This window comes from Coffea arabica, chromosome 2c (assembly GCF_036785885.1).
Source record: "Coffea arabica cultivar ET-39 chromosome 2c, Coffea Arabica ET-39 HiFi, whole genome shotgun sequence".
NCBI classification, from domain to species: Eukaryota; Viridiplantae; Streptophyta; class Magnoliopsida; order Gentianales; family Rubiaceae; genus Coffea; species Coffea arabica.
The window spans coordinates 4,417,894-4,442,363 of NC_092312.1; the positions used below are offsets into that span (position 1 = coordinate 4,417,894).

The 24,470-nt window shown below is 38.6% G+C and overlaps 3 protein-coding genes across 6 annotated transcripts; 2 read left to right on the top strand and 1 right to left on the bottom strand.

Annotated features, from left to right (window-relative positions):
- Positions 1 to 1,924: 1,924 nt before the first annotated feature.
- Positions 1,925 to 4,024, top strand: LOC113725277 (chalcone isomerase-like protein 2). The gene is made up of 5 exons (XM_027248348.2): positions 1,925 to 2,065; positions 2,448 to 2,537; positions 2,639 to 2,794; positions 3,267 to 3,496; positions 3,613 to 4,024. Coding segments are annotated over exons 1-5 (642 nt in total). The 5' UTR covers positions 1,925 to 2,064; the 3' UTR covers positions 3,778 to 4,024.
- Positions 4,025 to 11,618: 7,594 nt separating this feature from the next.
- On the bottom strand, positions 11,619 to 14,430 carry LOC113725278 (RING-H2 finger protein ATL74-like). 4 transcript variants are annotated; one of them, XM_072073725.1, is made up of 2 exons: positions 14,271 to 14,430; positions 11,619 to 12,522 (listed from the first exon to the last, which is right to left on the bottom strand). In XM_072073725.1, exon 2 carries the CDS (start codon positions 12,414 to 12,416, stop codon positions 11,829 to 11,831), a length of 588 nt encoding a protein of 195 aa, XP_071929826.1. In that variant the 5' UTR covers positions 12,417 to 12,522; positions 14,271 to 14,430; the 3' UTR covers positions 11,619 to 11,828. The 4 variants fall into 4 exon arrangements, with proteins under 4 accessions (XP_071929826.1, XP_071929825.1, XP_027104152.1 ...); XM_072073724.1 differs by having other exon boundaries at positions 11,619 to 12,937; positions 14,271 to 14,427; XM_027248351.2 differs by lacking the exon at positions 14,271 to 14,430 and adding an exon at positions 13,155 to 13,733.
- Positions 14,431 to 15,627: 1,197 nt separating this feature from the next.
- Positions 15,628 to 20,434, top strand: LOC113725280 (transcription factor RF2b). Its single transcript, XM_027248352.2, has 4 exons — positions 15,628 to 16,506; positions 17,363 to 17,495; positions 18,981 to 19,065; positions 19,654 to 20,434. The coding sequence occupies exons 1-4, from the start codon at positions 16,007 to 16,009 to the stop codon at positions 20,025 to 20,027; spliced, it is 1,092 nt and encodes a 363-aa protein (XP_027104153.1). The 5' UTR covers positions 15,628 to 16,006; the 3' UTR covers positions 20,028 to 20,434.
- Positions 20,435 to 24,470: the final 4,036 nt, after the last annotated feature.

Below are 24,470 nucleotides of genomic sequence, written 5' to 3' on the forward strand. Positions count from 1 at the left end.
AAGAGTAAAAAATAGCCGTGCAAACATTCAATTGTTGGATGAGTATTTTATGGAAGCGGTAATTTGAAAGTTCAACTGTTGCAAAGAAATAGAGTAATTGTAGAGAAGTGGAGCACATAAAGATTGATGAATTAATCAACCAGAAAAATGCAGAGGAGCATCTACGGCTCTGTTTGGATCCTGCTGTTTTTCAAAAACTAGTTTTACAAATATTATAAAGGTACTCTAAAGAATACTCTAAAAAGTAGTCTAAATTTTTTTTAATATTTAAAAAATATCCCAAAATATATTTTAAAAACTCTAGTACTCTTAAATATTTTCTAAAAATATCCCAAAATATTCTTCTAAAACTCTGCTACATAGTATTTGAAAAATCCCTCGTCTGTTAAATTTTTTATTTAAAAAAAAAGGAACTTCTCAAGGTCAAAATCACAGGGGGCAGATAATACGAGGATTGTTTTGGGCTATCAAGGAACACTAGTGTTAGGTTGGGCTGAGTACGTAGAACTTTTGCGAGTACAAATTTGGGCTTTCTGTTATTCGAGAATCCTTGTTTTCGTTTTTCCCCAAAAAGAAGTGTCCTAATTTCTGTTAACATGAGATCCGTCCAAAAGCAATAGAAACAAAAGACAAATGAATCACGTGGTTGTGGTAATAATCAATGACATGTCCAGGTTTTGGAATGGGCCAGCGACCAAAAAAGGATTGCTTCACCAGCCCACACCATGTGGCTGGAGAACTTGGTACCTTTTTTTTATTTTTTATTTTTATATGCGGTATCTTTTTCTTTTTCTATTTTTTTTCCCGTTTTAAAATTACGGACGGGAACGATAGGAAAGAATTAGAAGGGTCAATGAAAAAATGCAGGCAGGAGCACGAGTACGAAGGAAAGAAAAGGCTAAAATCAAATGAGTCTCTCCACAGGGTAGAGTCCAAGGAGAACGAGTTAGAAACACAGCGGCCATTTGTTTCATGCAAAATTGCGACGTGTCTTTCTCATACGACTCGTTCATGAAATTTGTCGTAACAAACAAACCCAAAATAAAAAGAAAGTTTAAGTTCAGCAACAAATAAAAAGAAGTAAACAGTTACGTTTGTGAAATAAAAAAAAAAAAAAAAGAAAGAAAAGATTCTTAATATTTTGTTTCTTGTAATTGTTGCCTAACACGCTAGTCATAAACGATATGCTTGCTGCTGGTTGCGTCTGGTTTAGAAATTCTGGAAGCGCGGGCCGGTCCCAAAAAAAAAAGAAAAAAAAGGGTTTTTTTTAAAAATTCATTTTAGTCAATTAGGATTTTCTATGCTGCTATTCGGTGCCAAATTTAGTATAAATTTCACTTATCACGTGAAAATAGCGCATGACAAGTTAAATAAATAGAATATTTCATATAAATAAATATAAAAGTGACACTGAACATCCCACGTGCACTATCGCTATTGATTAAATTTTTGCAAAGCGACCAAAGACAATAAATAAGACCAATAGATTAATTCTTATGGACATGGTTTATTTTTTCAAAAAAAAGAGGAGAATCAGGTTTTTTTTTTCATAAAAAAAATTTATATTTGTCATGAATACATTTCTCAATTACTTTTTTACTTCGCATAGATCAAATTATTAAAATATAATTTCTTCTAAAAAACCCCTAAAAATAGGACTCTAGACGGGTAGATTGCAAAAACAAATAGCAGGTCTGCTAAGGCCAACGTAAGCACCATTTTTTTTCTTGGGGGAGGGGGATTGGGGGGGGGGGGGGGGTTGGTTCTGGTCCAGGGTGACTCGATTCGTCGACTACCAAACACTTCAACTACCACGCATTGAGCAGAATGGCAGATTTAAGCGGTGGTAGATGAGTCACGGGTGCGAACAAATTACCACTGGACTGCGCTAGTACTAGTATTCAATCTACCACCCATACAACGCCATTCAAAAAAATATATACATAACCATAATGTCTATATAACCTCTCTTCGATTTCCGTTGAATTAGTAGTAACCAGCAACACTAGATTGTTCTCTGCCAATAAAGAATCTGCCGCAGGTTTCTTTCGCAATAATTTTCAGAGTGAGTGATCTTTTCTCCCTGTGCGTGCTCCAGTTTGCCAACTGCAGTCCGCAGATACTTTTGACCGTCGGTTGTTGTTCGGTTTTTTCTTTCGTTTCTCACCATTAACGATAGAAATTTTATCCTATTATTCGTCTTCTTTCCTGGGTTAGAAGGGGTTTCGTGTTTGGGTGATAATTTCATTTGCTTCTGGAAATGCTAAAACAGCTTAACAATTCCGGCACAACTTTCTTCTTGCTGCATGCGGTTTCATTTTTTAACCAAATTTGTGTTTAGCTGCGTTTGTTTTAACTAGATTGCTTCGGATTTTAAATCATTACTGCTATGGTAAAGAAACGGGGATCTGATAATTGATTCGTTTGCGTGCCTATATGCTCTGCAGTGGGAACTGAAGTAGTGAAGGTGGATGAAATTCCCTTTCCTCTCCAAGTCACCCCTTCTACCACCAAGCCACTATCTTTGCTAGGCCATGGTAAGTCACTTGTCAGCGTACTCTGGAGCCCCCATTGCTTAATTTTCCCCTCTTTTTTTTTTTGGGGGGGTTCAATTATGTTGAGGTGTATTTTGCAACAGGTATAACTGACATTGAGATTCACTTCCTTCAAATTAAATTCACTGCAATCGGGGTTTATATGGATTCCGAAATTGTCACCTATTTACAACAATGGAAGGGCAAGAAGTGCACTGATCTTGCAGAAGACGATGACTTCTTTGAGGCTATAATTTCTGGTAAAACTTCTCCCCCTCCCCAATCCCTTAGCCCCTCTTACAAAAAATAATTTACACATTGTTAATTCTTATTAAATGATCTCTCAGATAAGCAAGTTTTGCCGAGCATTGTCCCCTCTGACTCCATCTCCCAACTTTTTTCTAAGCCCTCTCCATTAACATAACATCGTGCCAGATTCCTGGTTAGATGGCAAAATCAAGACAAGCTATTACATTATAGGAATCAAACAACAAAAAACTTCACCAATGGGACACTTACATTCCCATAGTGATTTTTAAAGGGTTTGATTGACATATTTGATAGATTTCCCGGGGTCAAATTATCTACAACTGACCAAATTCGAAGTGCCCATATATCTCGAGGCTTTGAGCACTGCTCCTCACCAGTTAAGAATAATAATAATAATTTTGAGGTGTGTAGAGGAAGAGTGATTTACTGCGTGGTACTCTTTTAACACTTCTTCTTTGGCAGCCCCCGTGGACAAGTTTCTGAGAATCGTAGTGATTAAAGAGATAAAGGGCTCGCAATATGGCGTGCAGCTAGAAAGCGCGGTGAGGGATCGACTTGCAGCTGATGATAGATATGAAGATGAGGAGGAAGCAGCTCTTGAGGAACTTATTGAGTTTTTCCAACCTAAATATTTCAAGAAAGATTCTATCTTGACATATTATTTCCCTGCCGGTTCTTCTGCCTCCGCTGAGGTGATCATTATCGTCTCCTAGATACTAGTATGATTATACCATTATCCGTAAACTTGCATGGTTTAATCTAGAATTGATCTTTGACCCCGGATCACTGAATATTTATTTGATGACAGATTGCATTCACAACAGAGGGAAAAGAGGAATCAAAGATAAAGGTGGAGAATGCAAACGTGGTTGAGACGATCAAGAAATGGTACCTGGGTGGAACCAGAGGGGTGTCACAGACCACCATCTCCTCCTTAGCCAATACTCTTGCTGCCGAGTTATCTAAAGAATGAGAAGTTAAACGTCTAGTGCCTGGGCTTGGAATCTTGGTCTGTACTTTCTACGACGATGGTGTTACCTGGTGTTGGGATTCATGGTCTTCCTAATTTAATAGTAAATTCTACTTCATCTCTTTTACTTGTCGACTATTAAACCGGTTGAAACCCTCTGTACTATTGCTGTTATGGATCCCTTTTAGCCAATTGTGACCTACGATCTGAATATTTTAAGAAGGTGGAGACACGGTTCTTCGATTACCAATTCGCTTATCATCTGGGAAGGTGGAGTCTACAGTGGGTTTGACATAATTTGTTAGTACCTCGTTTGTTTCTTTCCAATTTAACATGATGATATAAAAGAAGTTTCATTTCTTCGGCAAACCAAAAAGACTTTGAATAAACTCCTTTCATGAATTGGCCGTGTAAAGTTTATAACATTAAGTAATTAAGATTTAAAATCGGTTTACATCACCTAATACAATACAATGCATCATTCTTAGCCGTCATCATGCCTAACTTAGGACTGATAGGACCATGATGATGAATGATGCAAATTTGTTTTGACCATATGATCCTAAGACAACTTAAGTTGGGCTTATAGGCGTTTTCCCATATTTTGGGCTTGCAGGCGTTTTCCTTCAGCAGCTGACTGCAAAGAATTTCAAAAGCACATTTAAGTTTCAATCTCATCTCTCATTCTCCCCGTCTTCTCTCTATTTTTAAGCTTCTCTCTGCCGTTCTTTCTCCATAGAAGACCTTGGCTTCAAGGTCTTCATTCCTCTTATTCCGTTTTTATTTTATGATTAGTAAAATTTCTATAAGGATATTTTAGTGAGAGTTTTCTCTCTTTTAATGTAGTGAGAGTTTTCTTCTTTCCTAAACTATTTTAGAATTCTAGTGAGAGTTTTGTTTTTTTCTTTTTTTTTTTGTATTTTTCTCATATCTAAGAGTTTTTTCATATCTATATGTTAGATCTGAAATTTCTTGAGTTTTCTTATCAGATCTCTACATCAGTTTTTTAATTTGAATCAATTGAATAACTGATTTGAGATATGCAGAGATATTTATAGAACAACTCGTACAATTGGTCAAATTTAATGGTTTATGATTTACAATGTAACTTTTTCTTACTTAATATTTCTGTTAAATCTAATTAATTTTTTAAATCAAATTTAGCTGTGATATTTTTATATATTTTTTTTGCCATTAGTGCAATTTTGTTTAACATCGTACTGACATGTTTATTAATAATGTTGACTTCTATTTTATCAAATAAATAAATAAAAGTTTCACTCTCCACACACATTGGATCAACTTAATAATGATGGCGGGAAAGGTGTAATGCTTCTAGTCCAAAGTTATGCAATTATGAGCTCTCAACAGTCAACATGCACGCCAAACTTAGTAATGCTAACGGATCATGTATAGTGTATTCATGTCCCTAATTATGTGGTGGCTCTTATTAGAGCAAAAATGGTTACCGTCAGTACTTGTAAATTACTTCTAAGCAACGACGAAGGCATCTGCATTTATATGGCCTTGTGTACAAGACTGATTAAAGCCACGGAGTGAAATGGTAAATGACAGTTGAGTTCGGTGGGCAACTAGCAGGAAGAACCCGGAGCCATAGTCATATACCACTATGAAAAATTTTATCTTGGTCCGAAATCATTGCATTTTTCATAATTTTTAATCGAAAAATTATTATAACGATTTGATGTATGTGAAAAAAAAAAGATAATACAAAAATATGATTACAAAAAATGACGTAATTTTTCGATGAAAAATTAGCAATCCAAATAAGGCTATTATTTAGTAAGCTTAACGGTTGAACTTGAAAAAATAAATAATATCATCAGGGCGTGGAAAAAAGCAAGAATTGGAATGCAGAATCTACGCACGTAGAGAAATGGCTGGCTGCGCGCCGGACTTTCCCGTCAAGAAAGACGTCTTGGTGGCCATTGATGCGACGCGAGATTAATTAATCTGTGATGGCCTTTTAAAGAACCAACGCGCCTGCGCGCACACATTTCTACGCACAAATACACGGATACTTGATTTCCAGGTCGAATTCTACAGCAGACTATCTCATCTCTTTTTTTTTTTTTTTTTGTTCTTAATTTAGGCACAGATAAGAAAATTTTTTTTTTTTACTATGACTTATATGTGTTATAAAGTTTTTACAAATTACATCATTTCATTAAGTTTTTCGTAAAAAAAGTTTTTTACGTTTTTTGAATATATACCTTTCAATTATTATTTTATTTTACATATATTAAATTATTATATATATAAATTTTTTTAAAAATAGCAATCCAAACGGCAGCGCAGTTTGGTAAGGGCAGCCGACAGGCCCTGTATTGGTACGTTCGGCATGTGGTAAAATCAAAATCGTGTAGCGCGTTAATTGGCAGGCCCTTCCCATTTAGAGATAGCTATTTTTTTACTAAATTTTGAAATTTGTCATTTCTTCTCATTGAAAAACATATTTTTGAAATGGAACTCTATACTATTTAGTATTTAACTTCGAAAATTTTACTACAGAATTAGCCATGGCCCCGAAATTTTAAGATACTTTTTCGGTACTAAAATACTTGTAGACTAGTAGGTGACGAGCTTCATTGTCAACGAATTGAAGGAAAACATGAGAGATGGAGTCAGTTGAACAGGGCCACGGATTTAAGGGGGGGCTGGTGGGGGCTTAAGCCCCCCCAAGCCGCCGGAAAACCCCCTATATTAGTAATGTGTTAGATAATGGGTTAAGGACACCGCATCCGGACATTACTGATCCTTAAATGATACGCAGTGCTTGTTGGTCAGCAATGTTTTTTGTGACTGACCTATATCAGAGAGTTATGGCTATTTAGGGGATTGCATCACTGAGTTACACATGAACATGAGAATTGTTTGTCTTTCTTCGAAAAAAAAAAAGAATTGTTTGTCTTTTCTGTTTTCTTTTGTTTTCTAAGAAATGATTTTTTAATGGCATTCATCAATGTGGAATCACATTGACTAGTGGAAAAATTATTTATTGTCAAAAAATTAGGGATGCATATAAATTGGTTCTGAACTAAGTACTTAAAATAATTATGGCTAACTTGAAGGGACATTTTGTCCCTAAGTAAAAAAATATATAAATATATAAAAAAATTATGGCTAACTTGGTTATTGTTGAATGATTCTTCTTTGTTTTTAAAGTTTTTTTAAAGTGAAAATTCAAGAAAAAAAAAGATACGACCATACAGGGGCGGATTTACAGTGGGGGCACTGGGGGCACGGCCCCCACTGCCCTCCTTAAATTCCTATAATACTCCTATAATTTTGATACAATTTTACTGGTGCCCCCAGAATTTTTTAAAAAAAAATATGAAAGAATGGATCACAAAATTTATATCATTCACTTTCCTCCTCTAAGGACCAAATATCAATTATATCAGTCATTACTTTTGGTTCCCACTCTCGAAGTTCCCTTTACTCCTGTGGTCCCCCATTTCACTTCACAACCCACAACTCCTCTTCTTCCACACCCAACTAACTACTTTTTTTTTTTATTACTTCATCCAATCATCATTAATCATTTACTTCCTTTGTCCCCATTCCCCAATTTTCTTTTCCTCTTTTGCCTCTTGGTTGTCCCCACCGAAAATGGTCTCTCCCATCAAATAGTCCGATCTAGGTTTTCCTGTCATGAAAATGGTGTTGTTGACTACTTCAAACAGTGTTCCATTAAAGGAGTAGGCTTTTTGAAAACCAAGACCTGCTTTCTTCAGTTCAACCGCAAGAAACCAGTCCTTGAAGCTGACTTCTTTCCAATTAAATAACGTGATACGGGGCACAAAGGAAGTAAAGGGACCTAAGTCTGCCACAGTGCCACTGATTTGCAACTCTTTTCACCAATTTTGGGAGACCATTGAAATTAGGTTTTAAACAATTACTTCTTATTATTATTATTTTAAATTTGTTTGCAAATATATTTCTAGAGCATGAGATTATTACTGTTTTAGAGAAATTTGAAAATTGATTAGTTAATGTAAGGGAAAATGGCCAATTTCGTCCCTAAACTTTTTTTTCGTGTCAATTTAGTCCATGTATATTTTTTTTAGCCAATTTGATCCTTATACTTATTTAACGATTCCAATTGAGGAACTCCGTGGCGGCGCCACCGTATAAATTCAATCAAATCACTAATTGAACAATTAAGTAAGGGTATTTTGGGTAGTTCACTGGGACAATAACAAAAGAAGTAAAATCCTTGAAGGATCCAATTCTAAACCTTGGATTCTTGACTAACAAAGTCTCCAAAGGCTGTCCGAACTCCTCTCCCATTGCTTAAAAATTGCCCAGTTTTGCTTTGTTTCTTTTCAACTGCGTCAGTGAGATCACAATTTGCGACGTCCAATTCTAGGACTAGTCCGGCCTCCGAATCCACCGCCCGCGCCAACTCCTCCACCCTTACCAAATCCCCCATGCCCTCCACCAAAACCTCCTCCAGCCCCAAAACCACCACCTGCACCACCTCCTATACCTCCACCTTTCCCAAAGCCACCATCTGCTCCACCCCTTTTTCCGCCACCGGCCCCACCTCCAACACCTCTGCCAACGCCTCCTCGGGCTCCTCCTCCTACACCTCCACCTGCTCCACCTCCGGCACCCCACTAATGCCTCCAACGACCCCTCCTACTTCCCCGCCTGCTCCACCCCCAACTCCACTACCAATCTCTACCAGCCCCACCACCTACACCACCACCTACTCCTCCACCAGCTCCACCCCCTGCACCTCCTCCAATGCCACCTCCAGCACCAGCACCAGCACCAGCACCAGCACCTGCACTGCCTCCAACTCCACCACCACCACCTGCTCCTCCAACACTAGCTCCAGCCCCAGCACCACCACCTACACCTCCTCCAGCGCCACCTCTAGCGGCACCACCTGCACCTGCACCTCCTCCAACTCCGGCTCCTCCATCAGCACCTCCAACGCCGCCTCCAGCAGCACCACCACTACCTGCACCTCCTCCAATTCCAGCACCACCATCGGCACCTCTTTCAATACCCAGAAAATCCTCAAGAATGTACTTGTATCCCCGCAACATAATTAAACAAAAATCAGCTACCCAAGATAATTTAAATTCTTCCAAAAAAATAAAAGAAAAAGGGGTGTATATCAGGTATAAGGCACTCTGAAGAACAAAAAAAGTGATAAAAATCGGTCCCCAAAACACTCAACTCTGTTGGCCCTCAAACGTATCGAAACAGTTGGGAAAAGAAGGGAAAAGCTCTGCTGGTTTGTAGTGGAAAGGGATTTTCGAGTGGTGATAATTAGCAGCCGAATAGCAGAGGAAACTAAAATCCAGTGGAGCTTCTTCAATAAAGACTCAATATTCTCAAAACTCGATTGGAATCTTGCCGACATAAATCTCAGCACCCAATTCTAAGTTTAGAATAGAATTGGGTCTTTTGCCGGATTATTGCAATTATAAAAAGCTAATTGGGTCCTTTTGCCGGATTTTACTTCTTTTTTACTGTTCCAACAATGAACTACCCAAAATACCCTTGCTTAATTGTTCAATTAGTGATTTGATTGAATTTATACGGTGGCGCCGCCGCGGAGTTCCTCAATTGGAACTGTTAAATAAGTATAAGGATCAAATTGGCAAAAAAAAATATACATGGACTAAATTGACACGAAAAAAAAGTTTAGGGACGAAATTGGCCATTTTCCCTTAATGTAATAACTAATAAATGGGTTATTTGATATTTGATAAATATTTTAACTTGTGAAATGGTGATTTTATAGATTTATAATTTATTTTTTATTTTCCATGATTAGTTTCTTATTTGGAGTTAATGTAATGATGAATAGAGGGCCATTTGACATATATTTTAACTTTTAAATTATTCTTATATGGATCCTTTTGTCTAATTAACTTGATTAGGTTCATATATTCTGATTAATGATTTGATATAGTAATGAATGAATAAGTTGTGATTTGATATAGTAATGATATGTTGTGATTAATGATTTAATAAATAACTTTAACTTGTAAAATAGTCCTTGGATAGATTATTAGATTTTATTGTACATTTAATATTTTAATTGGATTAGTATCTTATATATTGATTTTAATTTCTTTAGCTATGGAGAGATATTTCAAGAGGAAATCAATGGAAAAAGAGCCATCTAATAGAGAAGAAGCCAAGGATAATGAAGGTGCAAAAAATGACAATAAAAGAAGTTTTTAAATAAAATTATTATTACATTAATAATTTTGAGTTTGTCTTTTTATGTTTTTCATGGAATATACATATCAATTGTACTTGTTAGTGAATTTATTTATTTTTTGCTCAAAAAATTAAAAAAAGAGTAGATAAAAAATTTTAGTATTATTTGTGCCCCCACTAAGATTTTTTTCTGGCTCCGCCAATGCGGGCAGCAGGAGATGTGGTCCAATGATGAGGGATGGACTAACAATTAAAAGCCTCGTCACGCTACGTTTCATCCCCAAAAGTCAGATATACCATATGCAAAGAGATGGTGAAGGGATTCTGATCGTGGCTCTTCGTAGGCCCAGAGAGCAAAAGATGGAGGAGAAATTGAAAAGGGGAGAAAGAGTTCCCGGATTCGATTCCATTTTATGGACACATTTGTCATGATTCCTTCTGTTCCCAATCGCTTTTCATCCAATATACATATGCCTGTCAAATCAGGGGGTACCAAGTCTACAAGTGATAAGATGATGAGTTATTTCCAGCTTGGATTAGTGGTTAGAAGACTTGGAGAATACACCATAATCTCTTGATAATCATTGGTGCTTGGAAAACTGATTAAATGATGAATAATGAATTTCTCTCTAACAGTTTGCACCTGAAACTGCACTTGTTTCTACTGCAGAACCTGTATTAATGTATAGGCACGGCAACAGGGGCGGGTGCCCGTTCGCCGGGGAGTAATGGGGCGGTGAAGGACTGGAGACGGGCCGTTCTAAATTGGGGGTATAAATAAATGTAATATACTATATAATCTAATAATAATAAATTTAGAATATTTGATAGCTAAACATAACCTTTATTTCAATTCTATCTAAGTTCTTAATTGTTATTTAGTACAAACATGTTATGCGTTCTATGAGTATTTTCAAATATTATCCATATAATCCAATTGAATTTCTTAATTTTCTTCGTGTTTTATTTCAACACTATTCTTGTTTAATTTTTTTTCACTTTTTTCAGTTTCGTATTTTATTTTATTCTTTGAATTCAGTTTTGATCTATTGAATAAAAGTTTATAGAAAAAAAATTTAAATTATCACCCACGACATCCACGAGAAAAGTTGGGCAGGACGGGGCAGGAGGTTGGGGATGGGACTGGGGCGGGGGCGTTTTTTTGGCAACGGAGTCCCCGCCCCCAAACCCGCCCTGTTGCCATCTCCATTAACGCATGGGGAACTTACCATGTTCTGATAAAAAGGTCATGTTCTCGATGTTGACGGGTAAGCACATAGTCATTGCGAGGGTGCGTTTACCACTTGCAGCGAGCTCAATCAGACAAGGGGGTCATAATGCGACTATGCACAAACAATTGAGAGAAGGTGATCCAAGTTTGAATGGTAAGAAATTGTTTGGCTGACTGGGAACCTAAACGAAAGATGGATTAGTTTAGTGGTCCGATAAATTCCTCAGTCGAGGGATGGCTGACGGAGGAATCAGAAACTTTTACCATCAGATTTTATACCAAAAAAAATAAAGTTGAAAATGTAAAAGAACCCAATCCTTCCACACGGTAACTGACAACAGAAAATCAAGAATCCTCCAATTTAATTAAAGCGTAAAATCATTCCATCACTCCTTATGCGTGGTAATCCAGAAAAAGAGAGCAGTCGTCGCAGTCATGTCTCAGCCCTCAAAATTACTATAAAATTCTCGGACAACAATGGTACAAAAAGGATTCTTTTTCATGCAGAATAAGGGGCTAGATTGACAACCAAGACTAGGAAAAGGACGTTTCAACCTTCCATCCTTGCACAATTTCCTTCCTTAAATGTTTACCTAAATAAAATAAATTGCATTCACCCTACCTCCTCAGCAGAGACGGATACATCAGCATGACCTCCCGATCCATTTGCAGGCAGCCTTAGAGCCTCAGTATCCGTAGCATCATCAGGGCACGAGGGCTGCTGCTCCAACAACGATTGCCGACACGTAGGACAAGAAGAGTGTGAGGCCAACCAAATGTCAATACACCTCACATGAAAACCATGGTGACACCTTGGCAGCACTCTTACCTTCTCCCCATCCTCAAATTCCCCTAGGCATATTGGACAGTCTGTTGCCGGTAGAACGACTCCGGTCCCGTATTCTGCTACCGGTATCCGCCGTAGCATGCTTTTCTTCAGTCCGGTTGCAGCCAGGCGTGCAGCTGTCTCGTCCGGTGACTCCAAAGCAAACCTTCGGCTGCACCTCAAGGCACATCTCACGATTGAATTTAGTCCAAGAGCACATATCAATGCACACAGCAGAGCTGCCAGAATGATGACCATATTGGTGTCAAATTTTGTCTCGCTTGTATATCCATTGTGCGTTCTGCTTTCGTTTCTTGGGGGTGAATCAGGTTGAGTTCCCAGGAGCAAGCGATGCGGGCGATGATAAGTGGTCATCACGACCAGATCATGAAGTGTACGTACGAAACAAATCCAGCAGGAAGACTCTCCTCCTTCGCTTGCAGTTGCAGCTTGATGATAACAAGGACAGAGTCGCAGAGGGCTTCAAACCACAAGAAGAAATGGTTACGCAGATAGACCGCAGATTTCATCACTCCACCACAATTCCAGAGTATATCGGACAACAAAGGATATGGAAATTAGATAATTCATCCGACCCATACAACAGCAAAAAATTTTCTTGGTTATGTGATACAGTCTTGATCTGGAATACTTCAGTGAAAAAAATTTCAAGTGCTAGACACCATCCAGTGGAGATTGGACAGGGAAACACAAGAAAAAACACAGTTATTCGCTGCTAGCTTTCCTTCCCTAGTCCTCTTGCTTACTCGGTTCTAGTTTGAACCTTCGAACCAGATTACCCGCTAGGGAGAGGAAGCACGTATGATTACCCCCTGAAAGTTAAAATTCTTAACTTTCTTGATCCTCAAGCAAAATTGTGCGCCTACTATGATAACCTGCAAGCCGAGGAGAGGAGAGCCGGTAGCCACAGATTGAGAGAACAATAACTAGAGCCTCCCTAACACATAACAGATTTCAAGAAAACTTCTGCTCTTACCACAAATTATTGGAGACCCAAAAAAAAAAAATGCAAACGACCTAGCAATTAGTAGTAGATAAAGGAGTGGACTGTACGGAATTCAAGCACAAGTTTTGCAGGGCTTGGCCTATTACCTTCTAGATGGACAGAGAGAAGTTCCTACTCGGGCGGGAGAGGGCTGATACGTACGGAAAAGGTCGCTTATTTAGATACTGCAAAAGTTATTTGGTGTAGAAAAATGGCTAGATACCACAAGAAAGCTGAGCTTCAAGCAGACTCTCTTTGAACTCATTATTACGTAATATCGAGGAGTTGATCTGTCGCAGAGGAGTGGCAACTTTTATAGCAGAAAACCAGTAAAAAAGTAGGATGCTAGAGAATTCTTATTACCGCACCTGATCCCACCTAATCTCACAATTAGCTTAGCACTGATTCTCTCGGCACCCCGGTCCTTTCTCGGCTCCAACACTCTTCCTGTGTCTAGGAGGCAAATTAAGCCAAATTCCACGGTTACGCTACATTCAACCATGCATCAACCTAAAGCTACTCAGCGCAACATCTAATCTTTATGAGCTCATTTACACTGGCACCTTCCCAACAAACCTTGTCCCCATCAATAAAGCTTAAAAGCTACGACTTCTAATTGAGCCCGTAATCAACCCGACTGCCGTATTTTCCAGGATTATACATGACCCAAATTGTTCATAATCTATGTAGGACCATCATTAGATTTTTCTTCTTCTTTTTTATTGCTTATCTGCGTAGTTACAACTACGGCTTATGAGCGTCACATGAGTACATTAAGTGCGTGGCGTTATATTTGAGGCTTGGAAAAAGGACGTTTTCCTGTAATATGGATACAATTAATGAATGATCCTGAGTTCTCTTGTTTTTGAGACCCGTGCTTCAAAGTGTAAACGAGAAATGTCTCAGATAATTATCGATTCGAAACAAATTAGTACTTGAGATAACCTATGTATGCATTAACTCGTTTGTTCAAAACATTAAAATTTTCTGGAGTTTGATTTCAACTACACCACACAAGAACATCCTAACCATGAAAGTTCAAATGTTTGGGACTAAGATGAGTACAGTTACAGTTGGTTCGATTGTTATTTATTTGCCACAAATAAATTTTATACATATAACAAATTTTATATATCAATCAAATTATGTAAGAAATCCACAAACCAAATACGAAAAAATCAACAGCAGCCGCTTTGAATTCAAAGTGAGAAGCGCAATTGCACCTTGGATCGGGTCACCGGGCAAGCTATTTGTGGCCACGCAGAAATTAGAGACGAGTCTGCAAGCGGGGAGGCGTCCCGTCGTCTACTTCGGCGGTGGACCATTTGAATTTATAGAGCCGGACATATGCCATACAGCCACGGCCTCCCACGCGTTCCACCATTACCACGTTAGTATACCTGCCTATTTAATAGTACGTATTTTGACAAATGGAGCAATCCAGAACACCAACAAATTGAATATAAAATTGCAGTTTTGATGCTTGAGGTATAAGTAGTTTTAATTCCTAAAATTTAGACGAAAGCAAATTTAATATCAAATATTTCAATTTTTAAATTCATTTTTAGTTCAATTAACAGGTTTTGGCAAAACATAATCGGAATCCGGTCGCGTGAGTAGCATTAGCATGCGACGTGGCTAAGTTTTAAAAATATATTTATATAAAAGGAAAAAATGTTGGTGGCAATAATCTGTAATTAAAGGGCACTAGTTACTCGTATGCCGCTCCGCAAATTGTTATCGGAATTCGGTCACTCGGCATACGACTAACTAGTGCCCTTTAATTACAGATTATGGTCACCAACATTTTTTTTCATTTTTTCTGATTTTTAAAAATTTAGCTATTTGTGTGTATTACTCGTGTGATTGGATTCGGGTAACAATTTATCAAACCCGATCATTTGCACTAAATGTGCTTAAAAAATTGAAACATTTGATATTAAATTTGCTTTCGTCCAAACTGTAAGGACTAAAACTGTCGATGCTCCAAATGCTTGGTACCAAAATTACAAATTTCCCAATACACAATACACATTATATTCATATTCATTGTAGCATTATGATGTATTTGTACTCTAAAATTTTAAACATGTATAACGATCGAACGAAACCGTACCGTACGGAATATAATCGTACCGAATCCTTGTCCACCAAAGACGGCAAGAAATGTGCGGCCACAAGTTAATACAAAAAAAATTTTTTTTGGGGTCTAATTTTTCAAGGGATCTTAAGGACATGAAAGCCAATAATATGAAACTGGGGAACTGGAAACTGAAACCAAATAATACGCGACAGAACTCCACCCCCTTTGGGCTCTGACAATTGGTCGCACGCGGCAACACTGTGGATTTGATGGTAAATCCATTTAAAAACCGCAGCTGATCAATAACAGGCCAAACCAAATCTAAAGATATTCATTAACCAAACCATAAATGAGACTCACACATGATACACTTGTGCCTATTGTTCAAAATGACAAATGGGGCCAAAGCCCATGCAGATGCCCCTGCCCCTGCCCCTGCCCCTGCCCCTGCCCCACGGGTAGAAATGATTACGCCGGCATGGATCCCTCAGATGAAGTCCACGACACCACTAATGTCCCATACTCAGTATCTATTCCCCTGCCCCTCTCCTACCAAGCAAGCGTAATGTAGGTGTAGTGCAGCGTATCGTAGCGTAGTAAATCCCTTACAAGTCCAACAACGGGAGAAAACTGAAAAGAGGAACACAACAGTTACTCTGTCCACGCACCCCCAGCCCAACGCCCATAACACCAAGAAGTAGTGGCAAGATTACTCCTCCATTGACTGCTACCTCTCTTCAGGCCAGCACTAGATTTTGCATCCAGATTCCGCCAAATACACCCTCTCCAAAAAGAGTAGTTAAAGAGAAACAATTTAAGAGCAGCACTTTGGTTGCTGCCCAGCAGCAGCAGCAGCAGTAGTAGTAGAAGGGAGAAATGCAAGATCCAAATGTTGGCAATGCGAAGCAGCAGCAGCAGCAGCAGGGGAACCAGGCGGCGCCATTTGCATTTAGGCCCACTCACCACCGAAGAGCTCATTCCGAGGTTAACTTTAGATTACCGGAAGACTTAGATCTGGTTCCTGACCCATTCGATGTACCTGCTGGGACTAGCTTCGACGAGATGGGATCCGAGGACGATCTCTTCTCTACTTACATGGACATTGAGAAGCTCGGCGGATCTAACAATTCCAACTCTAATAATAATAACAATAATGTTAACGACGGCGACAATGCGGGTGGTGCTTGTTTGCCCCACAGTGGTGCGGATGGAGAGAAGAGCTTGCCCCCTGGAACTATGAGGCCCCGTCATCGCTATAGTAATTCCGTTGACAGTTCCAGCTTACTGTTGAATGAGAGCAGTATTGAAGCTAAGAAAGCTATGGCTCCTGATAAGCTTGCTGAGCTCTGGACCATTGATCCTAAACGAGCTAAAAGGTATGCTTAAAATTAATACTAGTTACTCCATTTCTCTTTATTTCCTCTTCAATTCAGCTGAATATGATTGGATTTGGTGATTCAACCTTTCAATTTTTCTGTTTGGTTTGAATTTTTAGGAAATTACTAAGATCTCGAGTGTTTGGATCTTTGTGGATCTTGAGAGCCAGTCGAGTCAAAACTTTTCTCCCCTTTTTTTTTTCCGCGTAGGATGCTGCATGTTTACTCTTTCCTTATTTTTGATCATTTCAACCCAGAAGGATGATCGCATTGATTTAGTTGTTTCTCCAGCAGAAATGCAGTCGGATGCATTTTGTGTTGCCCGCACTATTTAAGTCCAACAATCCAATTGTGGTGAACAACTTATAGTATCTATCTGATCTTCCTACATCTAACGCGCATATCAAGTTTACTTCTTTTTTTTCCTCACTGAAAATTCCATAACTTCTACGCATTCAGCGTGTTTCGTGGTTTTCCGTACAAAACTGGTACCAAATTAGAGCTGTCTTTATTCCTTCTAACCTCTGTGTGAAAGGATTCTCGCTTCTCTTGATAGACTAACCTGGTTGATTGGTACCGTCTAGATGTAGTGTTGACATGCCTATATCCTAGTGAGCAAAACCATGCCGATACCGGCTGACATGCATTTGAAACGAGTTCCCCACTCCATGGCATGCAACAGTGTCTTTAAACGCTTTCGTCTAATACATCAAGCTTTCTTGCTCCCACTAGTCAGAAGCTCAAAAGGCCTTGCACTGTGGTCAACTAGAATGGTTTTTTGTCTTTCTTGATCAGAAAGATTCTGTTGTTTTTTTTCTTCATAGATCATTTGATGAGTTTTCCAAATGATGCGCAGAATTTTAGCAAATCGACAGTCTGCTGCTCGATCAAAAGAAAGGAAAGCCCGCTATATAAATGAACTAGAAAGGAAAGTTCAGACACTTCAAACTGAAGCAACCACTCTATCCGCACAATTCACTCTTTTCCAGGTACCTAGAAGGTTCTTGTTTACTGAAATGAAGATTATGTTGGCCATATCTTTGATTGATTAACTCTGCCTTTGTATTTCCAGCCGTGCATCCAGTTTGTACATATACCTAGAACTGAAAGTTATGGTTTTCTAGGTTTGAAATGGCCAATTCTTGCTCTTATATTTGATGGTTTATAACTAAAATTTGAATGTTTTAATCCTTGGGTTATTCTTTTTGTTTTGAATCATTTGGTATTGAGGCTGCAAAGATCCTGGACAACATACACAACGGGTAGCAAATTATGAGTTAAGAATGATGAATCCCAAAAACCTAGAACACCAACAATGCTGTAAAAGGAGGGCAACTTCCACATTCTTCAAATTCCTCACATGAATCCACCCCTTGAACTGGTCTTTCATTGGTTTTAAGGCTACAATCAGATCTGATAAGATTGTGGTCCTGTTCCAATCAGGCAATTAATATTTCGTCTAGAGCACATATGGAGTTTCAATTATCAAAAGACACTTTACTTTAGGAAATAGAACAACGTTTATATGAAACATTGTCTGTTAGAGTAGTAATATACATCTCTGATCGTGCAAGTTTTTACTGATACCACGTGACTAAAAACATAGGGGGAAGACATTTATTTAAACCTAGATATGTTCCTAGTTTTATGTTTATGTTAGTGTCTTGGATGTATTGGAACTCTATTTATATCTTGATATCTTTTAGGATTTAAGTTTACGCTAGTTCATATCCGGATATTGGATTATTCTTTTTAGACCTTTTAAATATACTTACCGCTACAAGGCAAAAAGATTGAATTCGCTTCCACTTTGTTTGTTAAACAGCCTCCTTTTACCAATTAAATTAGTAACAATAACCCAAATTCCTTTTTTGGAGATAACCTTGTTTGCTTGAGGATTTCCAGCTTATTTTGATAATTTGTTCTTAAGTTCAGTGCAATTGTAGACTTTCCTTGACAATTGAAATTTTGGAACTTATTGCTGAGGCAAAGAAAGTTGTCTAGCATGTAGCGAATCATGTAAAATTAGCTGAATGAGAATTGTTCTTTTGGACTTGCGTGTTAGCTGGCAAATTTGTCCTGTTTAATCTTCATCAGGAAATCAAAGAAGTCCACTTCCAATAATTATGAGCACTTATGGTCTCATTCCATTTTTATACTAGCTACTACATTTATGTCATCAGTAATCAAACTGGTCGCAGTATATGAATCTTAATTAAACATATACCTATGTCATTTGGTGGAAATGAAGCTAAACAACTGATGCAAAATGGCAAAGAATAACAAAGGGATTGGAGATTGGGGAGCAATTAGGCAGAGATAGGAAAGAATGAATTTCGCATAGTATGCCACTAAGAACTAGGACATTTAAGTTATAAACCATGCATCATGGCTCATAATTTATAGGGCTTGATTTGTCATTAATGATATTGTCGACAAGTATCAGTTTTACTTTGCCGTTGTTTCTTCTGCAGAGAGATACGACTGGACTAACTACTGAAAATACAGAGCTTAAGCTCCGGTTACAAGCTATGGAACAACAGGCTCAGTTACGTGACGGTATGCATCCCTTTCCCTTAATTAAATTCGTTAGCTTCGAATTACCACTGTACATATTATACTTGTTTAGGACAAGATTTATCATTCATATCACTGTGTCTGCATACGATGTTATGGTTTGAAAGCTTTTTCTGCCTTTCTAGCTCTCTCTCTCTCTCTCTCCCGAACGAAAATGAATTCTTTCTAATGGTTTATTGTAGTATCCACCATAATTTATGAATTGTGTAGCATCATTTATTGCACGCGGAGACTATCAAGGTTGGATCTAAGCCTAATAATCCTATGCTTGATATTGCGTCAATGCGTAGTTCTGATTTTTTTTTGGTAGTCAACTCTCAGCATACATGACCTGGATTTTGATTAGATAAATAAAATCCATGCTCTCATCTGCACTGGCAAGTTCTTTGACAAATCCTAGATCACGCTCACACTTCCCAACTTAAATGTGTTGATATAGGAGATTTATGTCAAAAGAAACCAATCAAGCTCTGTTGTTCACGGCTTGCTTACTCCTTCCTCATTCTTTCTTGCGTTTTTTTCCGCGGCCACAAATCTAATGTGACGGTTTATGCCATTAATGAAATGCAGCGCTTAATGAGGCACTGAAACAAGAAGTAGAAAGACTTCGAATTGCCACTGGAGAAATATCAGGCCCTTCAGATGCCTACCATTTGGGGATGCAGCATGTTCCCTATAGTCAATCTTTCTTTTCACATCAGGCGCAGCCAGGACCCGGTGATTCCCAAAGTCCACAAATGGCCCCGTTCAATCCCCTGCAGGCAAACATGTCCAATCGCCACCCCTCTTTGCTTGCACCTGCTCAAATGCACTCTTTTTCTGATACATTACAGCAGGATCCACTCGGTCGCTTTCAAGGCCTTGATATTGGGAGCAGGACCTCTCATACAGTGAAATCTGAAGGCCCTTCGCTTTCTGCCAGCGAAAGCAGCAGCACATTCTGATTGCTGCATTGCTCCAAGGGTATTTGTGAAGCTGTTAATAGACTGACACCCAGTTAACCTCCACGTCCACCTATTCTTCCATTTTTTTATTGTTTATTTGATTTGTGTCTTAGGTTTCGGTAGCCTTGACTTGTTCTTTTGGTATCGGTCTTCAGTTATGGTGGTGGAGGTTCGTTTATTTATTTTCCAACATAAATTTTGGTTGAAGTGAGAGAGCATATTTCTGATCTGGTCCTTTATTTGTCTGGAAATGGCACGCACCTCTCGTGTGATCTTATTCTCAGTGTGTGTGTACCAGGTTAAAATTAAGTCACGGTCTGGGACGGTAATTGTACTGTAATTTACCGATGGGTGAAACACGACTATGTATACTGTTGCTTTATTAACTTTTTTGTCTCTGCTGAAAACTGAAAGCCTGAAACTGTTGTATTGTGTTGTGTGTTCTTCTCCTTTTTCTTTTCTTCTTCACGAATAGCCAGTGGGGTGATTCCGTACATGCACGTGACCCGCAACTAGGCCAATCATTGGGCCTAGTGAGCCAGGCTTTCACAAGGGCAAGTTTGTGTTGAGCCTGGCCAAGACAAAGCTCTCATCATCAAATGATCGGCGGCTGCCAGTATATCTCGTGGGTGGAGCCCATAATCCGTTTGGTCTTGTGTGTGAGATCTGGCTGATGGGAAATTTTTAGAACAATTCTCTGTGGACAATTATTTCCCAAAATTCGGTTACTTTCAAACATGCATGCATGTTAAGCATATAAAATAGGGTGGGAGAGGGTCAAGTAGTTCGTGGGATTATATGTAAAAGATTCTAGGTTTAAGACCTCTTAATTACCCAAAAAGAAAAAGCATATAGAATAAGGTTATTCCCATAATGTTAAATTGTCCACTTTTTGTTCAAGTTGACTATGATTAGGGGGGGGGGGGAGGTTGAGGTAGATAGTAGTACAGGAAGGAGAGTGTAAGGTCCTGTTTGATAATCTAATTCAACACTTAAATTTAATAGATTCAAATCGTAACATATGATAACCAAAAATTGAATGTCTAAATTAATTAAATGATACTGAATTTTCTAAGTAAAACTTGCTTCCAAAATCAAAATTAAGTGATAAGCCATTCACTTTTCACTGAGTGTAATATGATTTCAAATGTATTAGATTTAATACTTAACAATTCAATAACTTAATAGATTCAGACTTCAGGGTTTAGTTTTATCTTAAAAATAAATTAAAAAAATAAAGTTGACAATGACTAGGACCCAAGTTGGGCCGCATCCTATTCCGGTTGGGAGCCCAACTTCAGCCCGGACCTAATTAAATTAACAGTCCTGGTTTTGTCTGCAGCAATGCAAATTGGTTCGTGTATTACGGTACACGGTAATTAATCGGTTCCAGTGAAGACGTCCTTCAATGCTAAGACAAGGAAAGTTTCCGTTTGTATATTCGACGCTCATGTAATGTAACTCCGCAAAGCCAACTTGCTTCGCTCCCCAGCAAACCAAAACTGGTCCCGACTGTAGACAAGTAACAAACTTGTTAGCCGAGCAGGGACCATGAATAGCCATGGCCTCTACCCAATGCACATGGCATCCGTCAGCAATAAGCCTACGATACGGAGATGCAACTTCCTGTGGGGCAATCTTGTGGCTGCTCCAACAAGACCGCGTCCATAAATGCATCAGAAAAGTGTCGAGCGGCGCCTGCCTGAGGCCACAGAGAGCTGGGAGAACAACACAGGCCTCTAGCTCTATAGTAGTATTTGGTATCGCCATTTTCATGGGGGGTTCAAGTTTAAGGGGTCTTAATCCAATTACAAGTGGGGCTAGCAGACATGAGACAACCCTTTTGATACACACTTTCATTGGTTCCTGACTTCCTCCAAACCAATGACATTTGGATAAAGTCCACATGCCCTTTTTGTGGATGCTATTCTGAGCATCATTTATGTGTCCCCGTTAAAAGGGATGTGAGGGCTTTATGGATCACGATTTTGATACTCAACCACTCAAATCAAATTGGGGGGAAAAACGATTATATGTCATTCATGATTGCCTCATTATCTTGTGGAAACAACGATCCTCACACTTTCAACTCCGGATGGATTTCACCAGAAATCAGAAATATATACTATTTTAAAGACTATATTCCTTTTGGCAGCCGCCGGGGCGCCAGCGGAGTCGTCGTTAATGCGGTGGGATTGTGGAATTGGTACCTTCACTGTCAACAAAACACAGCTTACTTTTGGCCTCGACAAGGGAAATATAATTGACATTGACCAAAAGTACTGCTCTGTTTCCGTTGCTCATTACCCCCCACCACCACAAAAACACCCCACCTTCAAAAAACAAATAAAGAATCCAATCTCTTTGGCTCTGTATTCTCGCGGAAAAGGGGAAAAAAAAAAAGAAAAAAGAAGAAGAAGAAAACAAAGACAAAGTTGAAGATATGGTGAGAGAAATGGCGTTCGTTGAAATTAAAGGATGGTTATTCTATGACTCTTGATTGTCGGGATTATCTTTTAAAATATTTATTACTACTAGAGTAGAGAATGAGAATACGTCCAAAAGCATCTTCGGCGATCTCCCTTATTTATTTATTAGTACTAGTAGTTTTAACGTAGTCTTTTTTTTTTTTTTTTTTGGATCTGATGGAGGGGGTATCCGAGCCATCGGGTAAATTGAATCAGATTAATCTCCCACCGGTCTAAGAGGAGAGGTTCCATCCCCCGAATATGATAATTATGGGACTTAAACCCTGACGGGTACTGGACAACAGCTCTTTAGAAATCCTGACGGGCACTGGATAATAACTCCTTAGGAAACGTGCTGCGATCAATCGAGCTGCTCATGAAGGACTAGTTTTAACGTAGTCGACGGACACGGACTAGTTTTAACGTAGTCGACGGACACAAAATTGTCTCTTCTACAGAGAGAGAGAGAAGGATCAAAATATATGATGGAAACTCACCGGCGTAAAAGGATGGAGAAGTAGTAGAAATTAGAGAGATTTTGCATGTCCACCCCAGACTAGAGAGATTATATGATAATGACGCACGGAAACAACGGGACCGTGATGTCCGCTTCTTGCATGTGCCCCCTAACATGGTAGGCCATCCAAACTATTTCCTAGTATTTAGATCTCCCAATCACCCCTTTTCGACTAATTACTAATTAAACCTTCTCCGGTTCAAACCTAATCTCACGCTAACCACAATATAGTAGTATTTGATTAGATATTGCAAGAATAATAATAACAATAATGGTCTCCCCCTTTTTGGATTTTTGCGGGTTCACTTTTTTCGGTCAGTCACTGATGATGAATGACAGCATTAATTAATCATTCATCACGTAACACACAGAATCACGATTAAGAATTGATCATTGCACATAATAATCTATAATTGCACACTTTCCGTCTAACCACGTGTGCTAAACGATGCAATAATGTGGCGGTTACCAATAACAGCTAGAAAAATTTGACAACCCCATCTTTTGGACTTTTTTGTGCATCTCATCTGATTGTGTTCAAATTCCGCTTAAAAGTCCTAATCCCATACCAAATCTAAAACACAAAAAAAGAAATCTGATTTTAAACCGACCCTATCCTCCAGTCCGTCATCCTAATTGCACCTAGTTGGTTTTTTTTATTTACTAACTACAAGTCTAGGGTATAAAAATACTACAGCTTTTGTACTACTGGTCTGGAGGAACTAACGTAAACTAATAAAATGTGGTAACCGTATTGAACTAAGGAAACTTGTCAGCCTTTACATTTTCGAGAGAGAAATATATACTACTACTAATTAATGAAAGGTTTCTTGGTCGAATGCATTCTGGAATTGTATCCAAATCATTCAAATGTGAGTATTGTGACTTTCGAGTCGGTCAGAAATCTGCCCGTCAACCATTTTTTTTACCCTTTTGCTAATGCTAGCTACCGCTCCCAGAGAAAACGAATCATAAGAGTCAACATTCAAAGCAACCCCCCCCCCCCCCCTATCAGCCAAACGTTCCACGCAACCCACTTAACTGACTGGCGCGATTTCAGGCAAATCCATGCATTCAGTAATATATATATATATATATATCAGCGGGAAAATTATATCTGTATTCACACGAAGCAGGAAAAACTAAATTTTTTTTTATTTTTATTTTTGAGGATATCATTCATATAAATTATACTCCTATGAAAGAAAATTGGGGGAGGGGGGTGGAAAAGAAAGAGTCGGTTGAGAAATGCATGTGCATGTAGGGCCATGGAGCTTCAGCAGTTGGTAGTTCAAGTGGAACAAGTGCATGTGCATTACCAGTCGTTGTATGCTGTTACTAATAAATTACTTAAAAATTTATCTATCACACGCGACACAACTCTACTACTGCTGCTGCTCCTCCTCCTCCTAGTAGTACTATTTCTTTCTTTCTTTTGTGCATTGGCCTATATTTCGA